Genomic DNA, 16,096 nt, shown 5'->3' with positions numbered 1-16,096 from the left:
CTACTTTTATTACAAGTAATGCAATGCTGCCCTGATCTTCCGTGCAATCCCGTCCAGAAGATCAAGAAAAAGGGCCCATCCATTGGTCATTAGAATGCGCAATAGGTACGAACCGCGCTCTGAGACAGTTAGAAGCAATCGCAAGCTGTCTTATCAAGCGCCGGAACAAACCTGGCAATGGCTGAACAAAGCCGGAGCCGGGTTGTTCACTTATCCCCTAGGAAGCGGTGTCGTCCACAAGCGGTCCATACAAAATCTTAAATCCAATAAAAGATAATGCTCTCAGCCACAGTGGCCGATGACGGCGCCGTCAGTGGACGATGGACGGACACCGCACTTATCAGTTCGCTCGGCATCTCGCGAACCGACGGTAGTTTTCTGCTCGCAACGCGTTACCGACTGGAATTGTCCTCCGTACGGCGCAACGGCTTTCGGTGAGCTGGTCGTGGTCAATGCGTAACGAGTGCGGTGGTGGGTATGAACCACTATCCCAAACCTCGATTTAGATCGACAGATTGAACAAATTGAAACCCAATTAAACGTCAATTAAAGTGTCCTTACACGTGTATGTGTGTGACGTGTGTTTGTGTGTCTATGAATGTGCATAACGTCACATGTGCCCGAAAGGATACCAATAGGAATTCTCCAGGTGTCTCTGTGGTCAAGTGATTTCGGTCCTTCATCTTTCAGAGGTTAGTGATGGGAAATGCGAGGACGGCAAGTGTGTGATTAGTGGTAACCAGTGAGGATGTGTTCCGATGTGCTTGTCATGCCGGAAATGAGCATTAACACTCAGTGCCAGACAAATTTAGCTCTGGAACCAGGCGGTTTTTTTTGCTGTCAGATGGCAATCTTTCCCACAGCAGAGTGATTTCCAACCGGAGTAGGAAAGTGAACAGTGCTGCGAGTGCATGACGGACAAGTTGAGTTTGATAATCGTACAGATGAAGAGCAGCAGTCAAATGAGCTTGATGAGAAAATCTGCCCTGAAGTTGGATAATTGAGTGGGATTAAAATCAATCACTTGATCCATTCTTCTTTTTTTTTGTTCGTGTGAGTTGTTCCGACAAAGGACGGAGCGGTGTGAGCAATTTTGAGCCTGGAAATGGTTATAATGTGTACCAATGAGTGTTCTATTATTGGCACTGCTACCAATGCAAAAATGTAAATGAAAGTGGCGTAAATCATAGTACGGGGGGAGGTTGTTCTGATGATTAAATTTTAACACAAAATCATCAAATGATCACGCACATTTTCCATGCTCTCAAACACAATGGACGGTTGGTTTTGTTAAAATGGTGGCAAAAGTCATGTGCGTGCAAACACTTCAATGCCGATGTACAAATTACAGAGCACATGCAGCACTACATCATTGAACAGAGTGTCGGAAATTCAACCATATCAATGCTCTTCGAAAAAGAGATACAAAAGTATTGAGAAATGTGCTTCAAAGCTAGCTCAAGTGTTCTTCTACCAACGAACTCGAGGGTTCATTACACCTCGTATGGGTAAAAATAAATAAGAAGCATCCACGAAGAGAGATTCTATAATTTCTATTCGTCTGCTTTCTTTTATTCAATATAACTATTCCTTTTTCAAACCTTATGATTGAAAATATTACTATCAATCACAATACTAATCTATATTATTGAGTAGGTATTCTTTACTGTTGGAAGATCTATTTGTCTAATTTGCACGATTTCATCTTAATTTAAGGAGATTATTCTAACTCTCGTAGACCGATTTGGCGATAACTATTTTCCAGATAAGTCTCTTTGCTTCGGCCGGTAGCCCACCTGATACAAGGTTCGTGAAATTCTTCCTTCGAATACACTCACAAAAAAACTCCATTACTCCATTAAAAAAGTCAATGCTTAGTTGCAATGCATTTTACATTCCGTTTACTCTTAACGGCCTTCTCCACCCAAAACACGATGAACGTCAGTTCACCAACATTTATCCAACCATACGATTTATTTGCGAATCACCGCTATGCTTTCATATGTTCCGATCGGTCGTACGCATAATCTCGCAACCGTGAACGATTTTCCTACATCAAAATTAAAATTTTAATACTCGTTTTGTGTAGATCGCGGGCATGGGAGCAATGGCGGCAGTACATGTGACAGGTACGGCGGAATGCTGACGACTGCGCTTCGTCCGGGGCCGGCTATCTATTGCCAACTCGCGCTGTCAGTGCTCGTTACGGGCGCAAACCTTTTCGGTTGGGAAAATTAAAATATGAAAATGAACTTGCCCGTCCGTTCGCCCCGATTGTCGGGGTTTTCCACACGCAAAATCCCAACCGATGTCACGGTGTACTGATATGGTAACCGCGGGTCCTTCTATTGCTCGTTTATTTTACTGCCAATCCTTCCCATATTGCTACTGCTCGCATACCCGGTCGTATAGCGTTATTTTTAATTTACTTCTTTTTGTGCTATTTTGAAAGTTGCACGCTTATTGGGAGGGAGGAAAAAAATGGAACGCCATGTCAGTGACAGCGTGATTGCGAGCGGAAACAAGGGATTACATATCGTTGCCTTCGCCCGGATGGATGACGCGCCACATCGCGTTCGTTCCGGGTCCGGTGCAGTCGAGGACGGGCTGCTGCGGAAAGGATGTACGGTAAATTGTTTCGGGCACAAATACGCATTGCGTACGCACATAAAGGGAGTTGTGTTGGTACTGGGTCAGAAGGTGAAAGCGAACAGCAATGGTGTGTTAGAAAAACCATATCCTTCACGGTCGATGGCAAATAAGAACAAAATTATTGTTAGTTAATTCATATATTATGTAAAAACATGCGATGAGCGCAGCGGAACGGTTTGCTGTTATGAGGTAGTAATATTTAAATTTGGCCAAGAAAGGGAATAACTACTTTGTAATCAACGCTTCAGATACACCAAATGAATTTAAAATTGAAATTCTAAAATACCTTTTATATTAAACCTTATAAAAACACATTAAAATAACCTCGCACCGACAACCATTCGAACTATATAAAATATTATTCAGAAATTCATTTTTTCCCTATTTTTTTTATTTAAATTCTTGTGATCATTGAATTAAATGCCAATGAAAAATACAGGCATTCCTGATACGCGATATTTTTTTAATTTGACAACTGCGTTATTTTCTAGCATAAAACCTAAGCAAAAAGGTGATTTTTTTTGTCAAAACTACCTGTGAAACAATTGTTTCTAATTTATGCTAAAGTTTTCTTTCGCAAAGTCGTCTGATTTACTGAATGAACTAAGTGCAGATAAATAAGTCAACTATCTTTGAAGCATAAACGTCACTGCATCAGGATTCGACACACGCAGATATTCGAGTAACGGGGACTTTTCCCGGATTATAGCGGTCCAATGTAATAGCGTATCTCGGCGCCTGCCTGTACGTTGTAAATCATCGTACATCAAGCAAAGCTTTCAATGCAACAGATCATATCATACATTTAATCCAGATATACATCAGCTACAGGATAAGCGGTGAAACTGAACGCAATGATTTTTTTTTATAAATTGCTGTAAAAATTGTGACGTAAAAATGGTATGATTGCACAAATATTTGAGCGAAACAAAATGCAATTTCAAAAAACAACTGTTTCATCATTATTTTTCAAACAAATCAGCTTAGTGCCCGGAATTATAACAATGCATTCAAGCTGCATTGTTTGTCATGTTTTTCATATCAAATATATAAAAAGCGAGAATGACTCATCGTACGGAATTAAAAGGATATATAAATTTGTTTTTATTAAAAAACAAGTTTAAAATAAATGACAGTAAACTGCAAATACACAACCGGTTAGAGTATAACATTATATGAAAGATGGGATCAACGGCCACAAGAAACAATAAATAATAATGAACAACTAATAAATTTATGTGACAAAGGAAAACAATAACAATTGACTTAAAATTACAGTAAAATTCTACACATATTATACTGTTGGACCGGCCCAAGATTATTGAAGTTCAGCTGTACAGATGATCCTCGGATACATTAGAATTGTTTGTTAACTAATTTTATTTTGCTTACTCACCTCGTTTTCAGCGCCCTTGCATCGTTCTTAGTATATTAACACATCACTGGAGGGAAAAAGCACACCACCATGGATTCTGCCGATGACAGCTACGACCAAATCATGGCCCAGGCCGGTAACGATGGCAAGTTTCAGCGGCGCTACAACCTGCTCTTCAACTTTGGTGCCATCTGCTTCGCGTCCATGTCGTACATGAGCATCATCCTGGCGCTAAATAAACCGCCCCACAACTGTCACGTACCGGGCATGGAGCAATACAACATTACCGATGCCAACCTGTGGAAGAATCTAACCTTGCCCAGGTGAGAAACAAATCCCGTTTCGCGCGACAGTTACAAGGCGTGATTTACGCGAACTATTACAACCGTTTCAGGGAAATGGATAACCGCGGCCAACTTGGATACAGCAAATGCCAGATGTACAACATTACCGAGCAGCATCTGCAACGGCACTACTCGGAATGGAGCTTCGAAAGCAGCGACATCATCGGTGAGTGTGTACTAACCACTAAGAATAAGCGGAAGTTCACCTTTCTTCGCTGTATACGTTCGCATTTACATAAATGGTTCTCGTTGTCAATGGGCTCCGGTTTCTCTTTCCCGAGTAATAGTGTAAACCTTGTACTAGGATATAACCGCATGCGAGGTTTTCCGGCTGATGGTCAGTAAAAGCAGCAATCGGATTTTATTTCCCAATCATATCAAAATGTGAATGCATTCCATCTCATTTACCCTCCGTTTCGATCCATCATTAGCAAAGTAATCCTTAAAAGCGTTCCATTGGAAAAGGCCCCAAAGGCTACAACAAACTGATCCGCTGAAGTTGCCGGCGATCCGTCCGGTATTGTACGGCACCCTTCTAGAGGAGGGTCGGTTCGACAGGCAAATTCTTCAAGAGAATTCGTTTACTCAATTTAAAGAGGATTAGTGGGAGGGTGGATGTGACGCTAGTGGCCCACAACGTAGGAAATACTTATCAAGCAAGCTTTTCTTCGAGTTGCGTCAGGGTAGTTTTTGTTGCCGTTGGAACGAGTGGTTTAGTAAGCAAGCGGAAGCCTTTTGCCTTTTGCGGTATGTTTAGGAAATTCACTCAATTGGCCGATACGTTTGAATATATATTCGAAGCAGAAAGAACACGGAACTATACAAGCCCTTCAGCACAAGTGTCCTCTTGAGGTTCTGGACCTGTGCTAAAAACCGATAACCTCAAGAGGGCGCTTGTGGGAAAGATTACAGACGTTCCGAACGCGGTGTTAAACGGTACGTTCCGCAATACCTTCGCCACCATGGAAGACGCGTAGGCAAGCGGGCAAATCGTGAAGAAGGTTTAATCTTGTGGAAAACTATTTTGCTTATCCTTTGCCTTTCCGTTCAAAGGCGCGTGCCACTCCATTGCAAGTGGTACGGGATTTTGTGGCGAACACGAAAGGAGGAAAAAAAATAAATACATGGAACCGAAAGTTCCGCAACAAAATGATGATCATCCTGTCGGTTACTACTTATGTTTTTCTTTTTCTCTATTTTATTATTGTAACTGTTCGGTGCCTTTTTCATGCGGAACGAAGAAAAAAAACGTATCCTTTTTACAGTGCATATCCAACAGTATTGTAACGGTCATTTATAGGCAACTTAGGTTAATGGAATGTGTTTTCCCTGTTCTTTTCTCTCTCTCTTTTTCTCTCTTCATTTTATTATTATTTGCATGCTTTCCGCTGCACAAAGAGCTTCGTTTTCACTGGTTCTAATGGATTGTAAAGAAAATGGTGACCCTTTCGGTTACGATGAGTTCCTTTGAAAGCGAACACAAACTACCGATTGAGTCCAGTTTTTTTGTGTGGTGCGTTTGAATAGGGAAAAGGATTTACTTTGATATAAATGGTGGATCAAATCGAACCGCAGCAACCTTTGAGGAATCAACAGAAAAAAGCCCTTCTTCACAACGAAAAACAAGCATCGCTCAAGTTAAATTATTTTTATTCAATACCCAATTCAATTATTCATTCAATACCCAGGCCAAAGCTCTAGAGAGATTACATTATCATGCTTGCGGTTTAAGTGTTACTGGTTCGGTACACGCACACCATCCCATTCGTGTAGAAGTTTTTGCAAAATGAACATTATTTTCTACCGAAATTACGGATGGAAGTTTAATCCTTTGCAAAACCAAATAAGATTTATAAAATCCGTTTTAAGACGATTACTTTTGCTGGCGAAAAGTATATTTCCAACAGGCGTTATGGTGAAGTTAAGGAGCACAAAAACTATAATACGACAGTTCGCATACAATAGCAAAGCTTCCGAAGGTGTAGCAAAGTTTACGCAACCAGTTTACCCTGTCAAAAACCAACAATCCGAGTTCAATTTCAGCTTTTTCCGTTGTTCTTTACCCTTGCAGTTGTTCCACCGATGAGAGCTTAAAAAAACTCACAGCAACAAAAACAGAAGCTCGAAAGTGAAATGCTTCTTCTTCTTTCGATCTTGCACTTAAATCGTGATTGCATCCGTGATTTAGTTTACGCGCGCACGAATAAAACATGCAGAACTTACCCATCCTCAAAGTTCTTGCCGGAAGCGCGTCACCAAGCACAGATGTCAACGTGTAGATGGGAAACTTTCCACTTTTCCCATCAACACTCACTAATACGGGAAGCTACGGCAAAATGGCACGAGAGACGACTCGTTGATGCTGCGAAGAAGGAAGATTGCATTTCCTTGGTCGGATGGCAGGTAGAAGAAAATTCGCTCCAGAGACATTTAAGATAGTTTTCTTTTTTCTAAAAGAGCTGGTGAGAAACACCACCTATAAAATAGCGACTGTTTCCACATGCACCACGTGAAATAGTGAGTGAAACTGAAACATTCATACACGTAAAATATGATAATATTTATAGTTAATCAACAGCCGTTAATGATCAGCAATATCGATTTGTACAATCATAATCCTTACAACAAAGTTACCTCTCATTACAATTGTTCTGTCTAATTTCTGATGATAGCTTGATAGCGCTCACCCTTAAGCAAGCAACCCCCAATGTCAACAACCTCACAAACGAACAATCGGCAAAGAACACAACAACAATATCATTGGAAAAGTAACAAAAAACAAACGCAAACAATGCGACAAAGCACAACCGGTAAGCGGTTTAAACATCAATGCTAACGGTCCGACACGAATCGGAACCGTCTGGGAAGGTCGGCCCAAATGCGACCGAGTCACCGCGTTCTCACGGCCCGGAGCCGGACACGGTGAAAGTTCACAAATTGTTGCAAAACAATCCGGCTGGCCGCCCGAAGGGGTGCACCATAAATTGTGAATGATAAGCAGAAGAAAAGCAGAAACAAGAAATCTACAGTTTTTGCCACCGAACTCATATCAGTGGTAAAAATGGCCTCCTGGTAGCTGGGAAGATGCATGTTATGGAAGACGCAAATTCTTTGCATAATCCAAAACGTTTGCCGTTAAGTTGTAATACAAAATCGATGGGCAAAAAACAAGCGAAACGCTCTGCTTTTCTTGGAATGAAGCGAATGAACGATGGAAGGGTTAGTGAAAGGGGGGGGGGGGGGGGGGGGGCGGTTGGCCAGGCCTGGGGTGGAACGAACCGAAACCGTTGACTCGAAGTTCTTACGAGCGTAATCTGCTCCAATTTGGAGAAGAGCCTCTCCATGGCGAGGCATGGACGAAAAGTGTTATGAAAATATTTATTTAATATCAATGTCTGTTTTGTGCTGTAACGAGAAATGTTTTCCCAGTGCCTTCACACTGCCCTACACTTCCAAGCCTTATGTTCGTGCTCAAGATCGCTTTTAGGGTTGATGCAACTCTTTAAGCTTCAAAACAGCTCACATAATACATTACAATACTGTAAAAGCATTTGTTCTGTTTAGTATATGATAAATAGAAAAAGATGTATTAAAAATGAGCTAAAAATTACAAACATACGTTACATCATGATTATTGGATCTTTTTACATACACAAAAATCGTCCAAGCTTTCTAAATTATTTACAGCTTTTCACAGATATTTTGCTAGCTTTATTGCTAAATTAATTACTTATTGAGTTACAATCCACAGGGTTTCATAAGATTTTTTGTATTTTAAAATGAAGTTTTAAATGAAAATGTAAAGTTTTCCTGAATGTCCTTATGGTTATGCTGTGTATTGTACTATGTAATTTTGTAATATGCATGTAGAGCGGATACTTACTTTTATTGCAGATGCTGCTTTATCATTTCAATATTTTAACATTATCTTTCACTTAAAATTTACTAACTTTTAACAATTTTAACTTTTAAATATTTTTTTGTAGTTTAGCACTTCTTTCTTTTTATATTTTTTATTTATATTTTAGATGCACTTCTTTCAAAAATATTCATACTTGTTGGAAAACAATTGCGAAAGCATGAGAAGCCAGCTGAAAGAAAAATGAAAAATGAAAAACACATCATCATACAAGAATAAAGCATTCCTTCGATGGTGAATGGAAGGTGAACAATTTTAACGTTTTTTTTTTAAAGAACAAAAATAAGCCAAAAAAGGGTAAAAAATGAAAACTTGGCGCATGGAAACCCTAGACAACTTCTTTGTCTGAGAACCAACCCTCGAGGATCGCTAAGGAGCGGGAATGTTTTGCCCAACCTTATGAACAGTGCACCGAACTCATTGCCTTGGCAAGAGGAAAAAAAACGCTTTCGCACTGGAACTGTTGTTGTTGTTGTTTTAGTCCTTTCTGTTTTGCTCGCCTCGGGCAAATATGTTGCTAAATTTAGTACCTTTTCGCTTGTGCTTGGTTAAGCAGTGTGTAAGGGAAAGCATTCACGGAGCTATACGTGCTCGTTGATTCATGCTGGCAAGATGGCGGACAAGAGAATCGTGAGAAAATGAATTGGGAACTAGCGGGAAATTACGATGGGATTTATTTTAATAAACACTCAAACAACCACACACACCAACATCAACTTCCGTTCGAGCAGATTAAAGTGTGTAAATTCATTTGTTCGACAAGAACTGCTAATGCTCTCCGGAAGGACTCGGATTCGGAGTGGCACAAAATGTGTCTTACTTTACCCAGCATGATCGAAAAACAAACTTATGTGGCTTATGTGTGGTCGTACATGCCCCCACCTCAACGGCTGCCGCGAATGGGGTAACGATTTGCGTAACAAAAAAGGAAAGAAAGCCCATACGCAAAATTCCTGGTATTTCTGCTTAACCATCCGCCCCCACTCCATTCTCAATTTCTCGATGTTAAATGTTTCCATATTCATGGTTTCACGGAATTGTACATTTCAACGCGTAGCGAACGTGTTGGGCAAATAGCATTCGAACCGTACGATTCAACAACAACAGATTTCTTTGAAAGATGAAATTTATTCCACCACAATGGTCTCATGCAGATGCTGCTCTGCGGCTCAATATGGGGGATTTGCGCGAATCATCTCATTTCCTGCGAAGCAAATAATGCTCCCGTACTTAATGTGCCAGAATAGTTCCATTTTCTTTACGCATCCCCCCACACACAAACGGACACTCTCGTTCGTTGTAGGTGGTTGGTGGAAGTATTGTTTTGTACTTTCACGTTTCTATTACTTTTAAACATCATCCTGTTTTTCCGATTCATTCCAACTCTATCGCTCTTTCTTCCTGTCGGTGGGCCACGACCGACCGACAGCACTTTGGTTGTGAATTTGGCCGATCATCAGCCGAAACTGAGCAGTGGCAGTGAACGGTGAAATTAGCGTTTTTCGTGTGCTCTGGGCAGAAAAACAGTGCGGTGTAATCGAACGGAAAATGGCGGCACACACACACACCTATGCACAACTGTAAATGAAGCGGAGCAGGTTGCGTAGCTTCGGCTTGATTTAAATTTACCTATTTTTGGAAATTCCTGTTTGAATAATTCGGTAGAATTCATTGTTTCTCTGAACACCATTTTAAACATAACATTAAAATGGTCGATCGAAAACTAACAAACGCGAACTGCAGCTTCGGATCGATGCGGTCGTAGCTACGATCCTTGGTTGAGGATTTTAAACAGAAATAAATCTAATCAATGTTAGGAGGGCATTATCATGTAACATTATCTCTCCTATTTTGCTATTCAACAGGTAGTTGCCGACATGAGAGATGAGAGTGTCAGACGAGCAAATATTTGCTCAAATCAAGTTGCTTTGGAACAAAAATAGGATGGTGCATCTAGATCTATTATCGGTTTTTAGTTAACCGTTGCGAACTAGTTGCCTTTGAACATAATCCAAACAAAACCCCAAATGTACCATCTGATCCTACAAACCCTGTTTTTATTGCATGCAGGGGTTTCGAGTTCAACTGGAAAATTAAGGATAATCCGATCAGAAATTTCAATCCAATTTTCAATCTAGCAACTGATGCTTTTCGAACCTAATCTACACACAATTTCTCATATGTATATCAGAAACAGTCTTGGAAATTTTTATCTACTAAAAAGTCACAATCAAAAAAATACAAAAATTACAGTTTAAATCATAAGAGAATTAATGCGGTAGCGAATGATCAGCTATAATCTACAATATTATTAGTTCTTTTTCACCAGCAGTCAAGTGCCTCGATGAATAAACTGCTACTTTTCATGGCTAGTAGTTCTAGCTGTGAAAGCAATTCAATTTACCTGTTAACTCTTTTGCCTTCCCCATTGTGTACTGCAATTACAGACTGCGCGTACGGGTACGACTACGATCGTACCTATTACGACCGGACACCCATCACCGAGTACGATTGGATCTGCGACAAGGGCTTCCGGGAGACGAACATTTTCATCTACAACCGATTGGGTGAGCTCGTTGGGACGGTCGTCTTTGGACACCTCGGTGACACGTAAGCATCACAACCCGTACAATCACTCCGCTTCCACCGAAGCCAGGCTAACGATTTCCCCTTCAACTGCCAACGCCATTTCCACCCAGATTAGGCCGCCGGCCCGTGTTCAACCTGAGCATACTGATCGTTACGGCCGGCCGATTGGTTTCGATGTTTACCGCCGCCTACTACGTCGTGTTTTGCATCGCGGCCGTCGTTGGCAGCCTAACGGCACACTCCATCTTTCAGTCGCCTTTGATCATCGCCATGGAGATATCGAAAAGGTAAGCCGCGCGTTTGACAAACAAAAGGCGCGCGGGAGGGGGCAACAGCGCTCGGGGTTGGTTTGGTGAGCGAATAAATTGGACGGTCCTGTTTCGATGTTTTCCCTTTTTTCTTTTTGGTGTGTGTGCGTGTGCATTTTATGCCCCATACAGCGAAAGACGTGGCCATATTTCGATGATGCAGTGCATCGGCTGGACGACCGGTCTGTGCATCCTGCCGATGGTGTTCTGGGCTACAAAGGACTGGTTTTGGGCATTGCTGATTACAGTGATGCCGATCGTCGTGTTCGTATTCATCCCGAGGTAAGTTTTTTTTTGTTGTTGTACCCTGTACGTCTGTTATCTATCACCAATCACTCGAAATGCAATAGTGCAATCAACCTATCCGTGAATGAAACATCGGCCAACTGGTTCTCCGAAATCGTGTCAAATGCATGTCATCAACTAAGTTCATTTGGCCGGAAGCCCGGAAGAAATTTACTCGTTTCGGAAGCACTGTTGGATGTTTTCCTTGTTCTAGCAGCAGTACTGGGTTGTGTAAAACACTGCAACACGCAATATGATCGTTAGCAGTAGATTGTTGTTTGCTGTGGGCGATGTAACGATTTACTTTATCACTTAAAAGCTCAGTTAAACGCTTTCATACAACGAGACATGAGACAGTTTTCCCATCGAACGTAAAAATATATAAAAAATTAACTATGACGAGTTATTATGCTACTGAGGTACTATAAGAAATGAGTCTCATAGTGAAGGAAGAAACGACTCTATACTCACTACACCGGAAGCAATATTGCATAGTTCCATTTCATTCCATTTGTGACGCTTACCTTAGCGGTATCTGCGCTGCTAGAAGGGAACAGAATATTCGGAAGCTTCAAGCTAGCAAGCATTCCACCGAAGCAACGTACCGGAGAGCTTGTTTCTCATCTCGTGTATACGGAATTTTGATTGAAAATGCAACAATGTCGTGCATGATACCCGGGAATAAAACTTTTTAATTTGCATTGCACGTACGCGCACAACGAGCGTACGGCGAGTGGGAAGTGTTCGCGATATGACGAACGTTTATCCGAAGTGACAAAGGGATCGCAGTCATCCTAGTGTGGAAGCTGGGTGCTAGACGTGTTCCCAGATCGAGATGATAGTTTTCAATGCTTTTAAGCTGCTGAGAATATTACCCGGACAGGCTGATAAGGATGTGCATATGGAAAAAGTATGCATTTAGTTTGATGTTTTACATTATGCCATGTGTCTATCTAGTCCTTGAGAGTAGAGGAGTTATCGTTAAATATATCTCACATTCTTGCGTGATGTGGCTCTATAAATAAGTAAGTTTCCAAAATTTAGGGCGAACATCTCAAATTGTATATGCCATATTTGTTCGTTCTAAAACTATTAATCAATTTTTTCGGCGATGTATAATATTCAGCCGTGGAATCTTTATCAAGCATTCTTCAATGGTAAACGTTACGTTTATTTTTTAATGTGAGGCTGAGAACTGAGTTTTGCTTCAGGACACCCAACGGGGTAGAATATGCTGATGTAGCAGGTTGTCGCGAGCACTTGAAATAGTTTAAAAGTGAAGATTTTGGAAGTTTAAAACAAAAAGCGTTCCGGAAAGCTGAGCTTTTTCGAAGTCAAAAATGTGGGGCGTACACTTTGGAGAATAATGGATGAATAATTCTATCTCGCTCGTGTCCTTATACTCAAAACCTTGCTGAACAATTCCGTATTTTCCAGGCTTGGTGAAATATCCTGATAGTCCTGAGATGGTTAGCCTCACTTATATTTCATTTATCTTGTCATAATACGCGTTGCAATAGTGTGGTCTTTTTGTCCTTAAGCTCAAACTTCAAAAACTTATCATAGTCTGAAGTTCTTGGAGTAAGAGAAGCTTCAAATTTCTGATGGATAAAACATTCTAAAAGACTTTAAGAATTTTAAGGAAAACACGCTGGATATTTACTAACACTAATACATTAAATTAAATTACATTCACTTAAATGTTACTAATACTCAACACTACTAAAAGCTCGATCTTTTAGCGTGCTAACACTTACCCGTTCCGTCTACCACTCTCAGCTACTCGATTGAATCCCCTCGATGGTTAGCGACCCGTGGAAACTACCGGGAGGCCATGGTACAGTTTCGGAAAATTGCCACTATCAACGGCGTCCGGGAGCTAGCATTCGATGAGACTGTTCTCGAAAAGCAGCTTTCCAACCATCGCACCGACGCCGTCTACGGGATTGCCTCCCTGTTCAATGGATGGCGAATGGCAAAGAACACCATTCTTGTCATTCTGTGTTGGTATGTCGAACCGGCGATTCCATTTTCCCGAACAAAAAGAACCACTAGCATGTAATTTATCTCAAATTTTCTTACACTCATCCCCCCAGGACGGTGTGTAGCGTGACATACTTCACGCTGGTGCTGCTCAGCTCTCGCATGGATGGCAACCCGTTCCTGAACTTCATGTACCAGGCGCTGATCGAGGTGCCGGCGGCCTACATGGGACAGCGGTCGAGCGATCGCTACGGTCGACGGGCAACCAATGCGGTCGCACTGTGTTCTGCCACCGCCGCATGCATCGTACTGGTGCTGATTGTACGCGACCCGGCAAGCGAAACGGCGGCCACCATACTGACGACGTTCGTGAAGTTTTGCATCTCCATTACCTTCTTCGCCGTCAACCTGCAGTCGATCGAAATCTATCCGACCTGCCTGCGGCAAACGGGCATGTCCGTCGGCACGATTGCGGCCACCATTTTCGGCATCGTCGGACCGTACGTGGTGCATCTCGGCACCGAGTACGACGTGCGCTATCCGTTCCTGGTGATGGGGTTGTCGTCCGCGGTGGGAATTCTGGCGGCACTGTTTCTGCCCGAAACGTTGCACCAGTCGCTGCCAAACACGATCGAGGAGGCGCAAAAGTTTGGCAAGAATCAACGCTTCTGGTCATTGCCCAAGGCACCGAAGGCTCGGGAGGATGGAAACCATCCCGACAAACGACACGATATGGAGCCGAACACAGAGGAATCCATCCGTCTGGCAGCGCCTGAAGGTGACGCGGAACAAGCGTCGAGTGTTGGGGCTAAATAAAAGCAGCAAAGAAACTTCCGTCTTCGTCGAACAAGCTTCACGCGATGGTTGTATTTTTCTTTCGTTAACTGCGCACCATACAATCAAACTATCCGCTGGATGCATTTTGTTTTAGATCTTGTATTTTCTTCCATTTTTCCAACGACATCTTCACACCATTCGGTGTTCGGCGCCGACATTCTAACTAACCGTTTCGTCCGTTGCCTTTGGGGCTATGCTGTTTTGCTCACTAGCGATCCATACATCACTCGAAGAGAAGAGCAGTTAATTTATTTTGCTATTATAATTTGATTCCTCATTATCTCGTTTCATAAATATTTGCATACGCACCACGCTTTTCCATGATTGGGCAAAGGTTGGCCATTTATTTAATTTTGTTTTGCGTCACTCACCACACCACGCCACTCGATGCAGCGCTGTGTAAGGAGGACAAGAAATCAGGGCGGATACGGTATTATCGAACGTTTTAGTGGTTTGACTCTACTGAAACGAACCAAAAACACGCTGCCCATTGCCCCGTTTTGCTGATCAATTTTCGAAGCTCATTTCACCCGAAGACCATCAAACAGAAGCTGATGCAATGGTCACTCTTTGCGTGTAGTTCAGTGCTGTTAATCGAGCATTGATTCGTCCCGTTCGCATCGATTTTTGTTTTAATTTTTGTTGCTTTGTTTTTACATTAAATTACATTCTTAATGAAACCCTGACCATGTCTTTGAGAGCAGTCATGTATTCAAATTGTCTAACGTGTCTTTTCTTTTCAGCATGCAATTTTTGTTTGTTTTTCCCCCTTTGCGACATTTTGTTATAGCAATACAATTTTGTGTGCATATGTGTGTTTTCTCTTTTGCTTTCACTTCCTAAAACTCATACTACACAATAAGTGATTTGGTTTTTTGGTTTTGGCTAATTTTTTCTTTTGTTTTGCTCTTACTTATGTTGCCTTCTCTCGGATATGATGTTTTTTTTACTTCTTTGCTTCTTAGCGTATTGTTTCGTGTTTTTTTCTCCTCTTCCAAGCCTTTTCTCTTTTTACTTCCCACTTTCAATTTTTGCTTATCACGTGTGTCACTCGTTCACATTGTCGTTTGCTTTTTTTATTGACAGAGAGAGAGAGAGCCAAACGATTTCATTAAATGGATCGTAACGAGGATTTAAAATTTTTGTGTCGTTTTGTGTGTGATTTTATAGATACACGAACTCGATGTGATTGTTATTCTTGATGTGCTTTTACTCTCTCTCTCTCCCTCTCTCCTTCTCGCTCGTATTTTTCTTCTTCAGAATGGATCAGACTATAGAAAAGCGATGAGAAGTATATTTCTTTTTAATCGAGCTAGAGTTCTTAAAAATATTGACTTGTGTGGAATGCATTTGATTCCCTGTTTCGATGTCCCATCCCATCCGACCGAATCGTAACACCAATATTCCACGTTCCCGACGTGACCCCAACCCATTCCGTGCGCACGCTGTGGAGTTTCTAAATTATGCTAATATAACGATGAAAACAGATCTCCTCCTGACGATGTCTTACGCACAATATATGTACACACTAGTTTGAAGAAAGATGGAAAAGGCGACGATAAGGTTGTGTGATCGATCGTTGGTTAAATTGTTGTTTGATTGTTTGATGCCATCTCACATCGCGGGGAAGGGAAACAGACACGCACAGACGGCATTGCTGCATTGTAAACATTGGTGCTCCGCAACAGTACCGTATTAATTGTCCTAGCCACAGTGGAAACAAAAATCCATCCTTCCCACAATCCAGCTATTGCTTCAAATTTCAATATGTTAAAGTGTTCTAGAATGTACAATCCGTTTTGAT

At 41.6% G+C, this 16,096-nt stretch overlaps 1 protein-coding gene across 1 annotated transcript; it reads left to right on the top strand.

Annotated features, from left to right (window-relative positions):
- Window positions 1–453: 453 nt before the first annotated feature.
- LOC128297180 (beta-alanine transporter) lies at window positions 454–14,342 on the top strand. The gene is made up of 8 exons (XM_053032779.1): window positions 454–692; window positions 4,060–4,350; window positions 4,422–4,537; window positions 10,738–10,900; window positions 10,990–11,166; window positions 11,320–11,469; window positions 13,252–13,479; window positions 13,569–14,342. The coding sequence occupies exons 2-8, from the start codon at window positions 4,118–4,120 to the stop codon at window positions 14,269–14,271; spliced, it is 1,770 nt and encodes a 589-aa protein (XP_052888739.1). The 5' UTR covers window positions 454–692; window positions 4,060–4,117; the 3' UTR covers window positions 14,272–14,342.
- Window positions 14,343–16,096: the final 1,754 nt, after the last annotated feature.

This window comes from Anopheles moucheti, chromosome 2, assembly GCF_943734755.1.
Source record: "Anopheles moucheti chromosome 2, idAnoMoucSN_F20_07, whole genome shotgun sequence".
Taxonomy (NCBI): Eukaryota; Metazoa; Arthropoda; class Insecta; order Diptera; family Culicidae; genus Anopheles; species Anopheles moucheti.
Note: the sequence above shows the minus strand (reverse complement) of the source record. Positions and strands in the feature narration are given on the sequence as shown.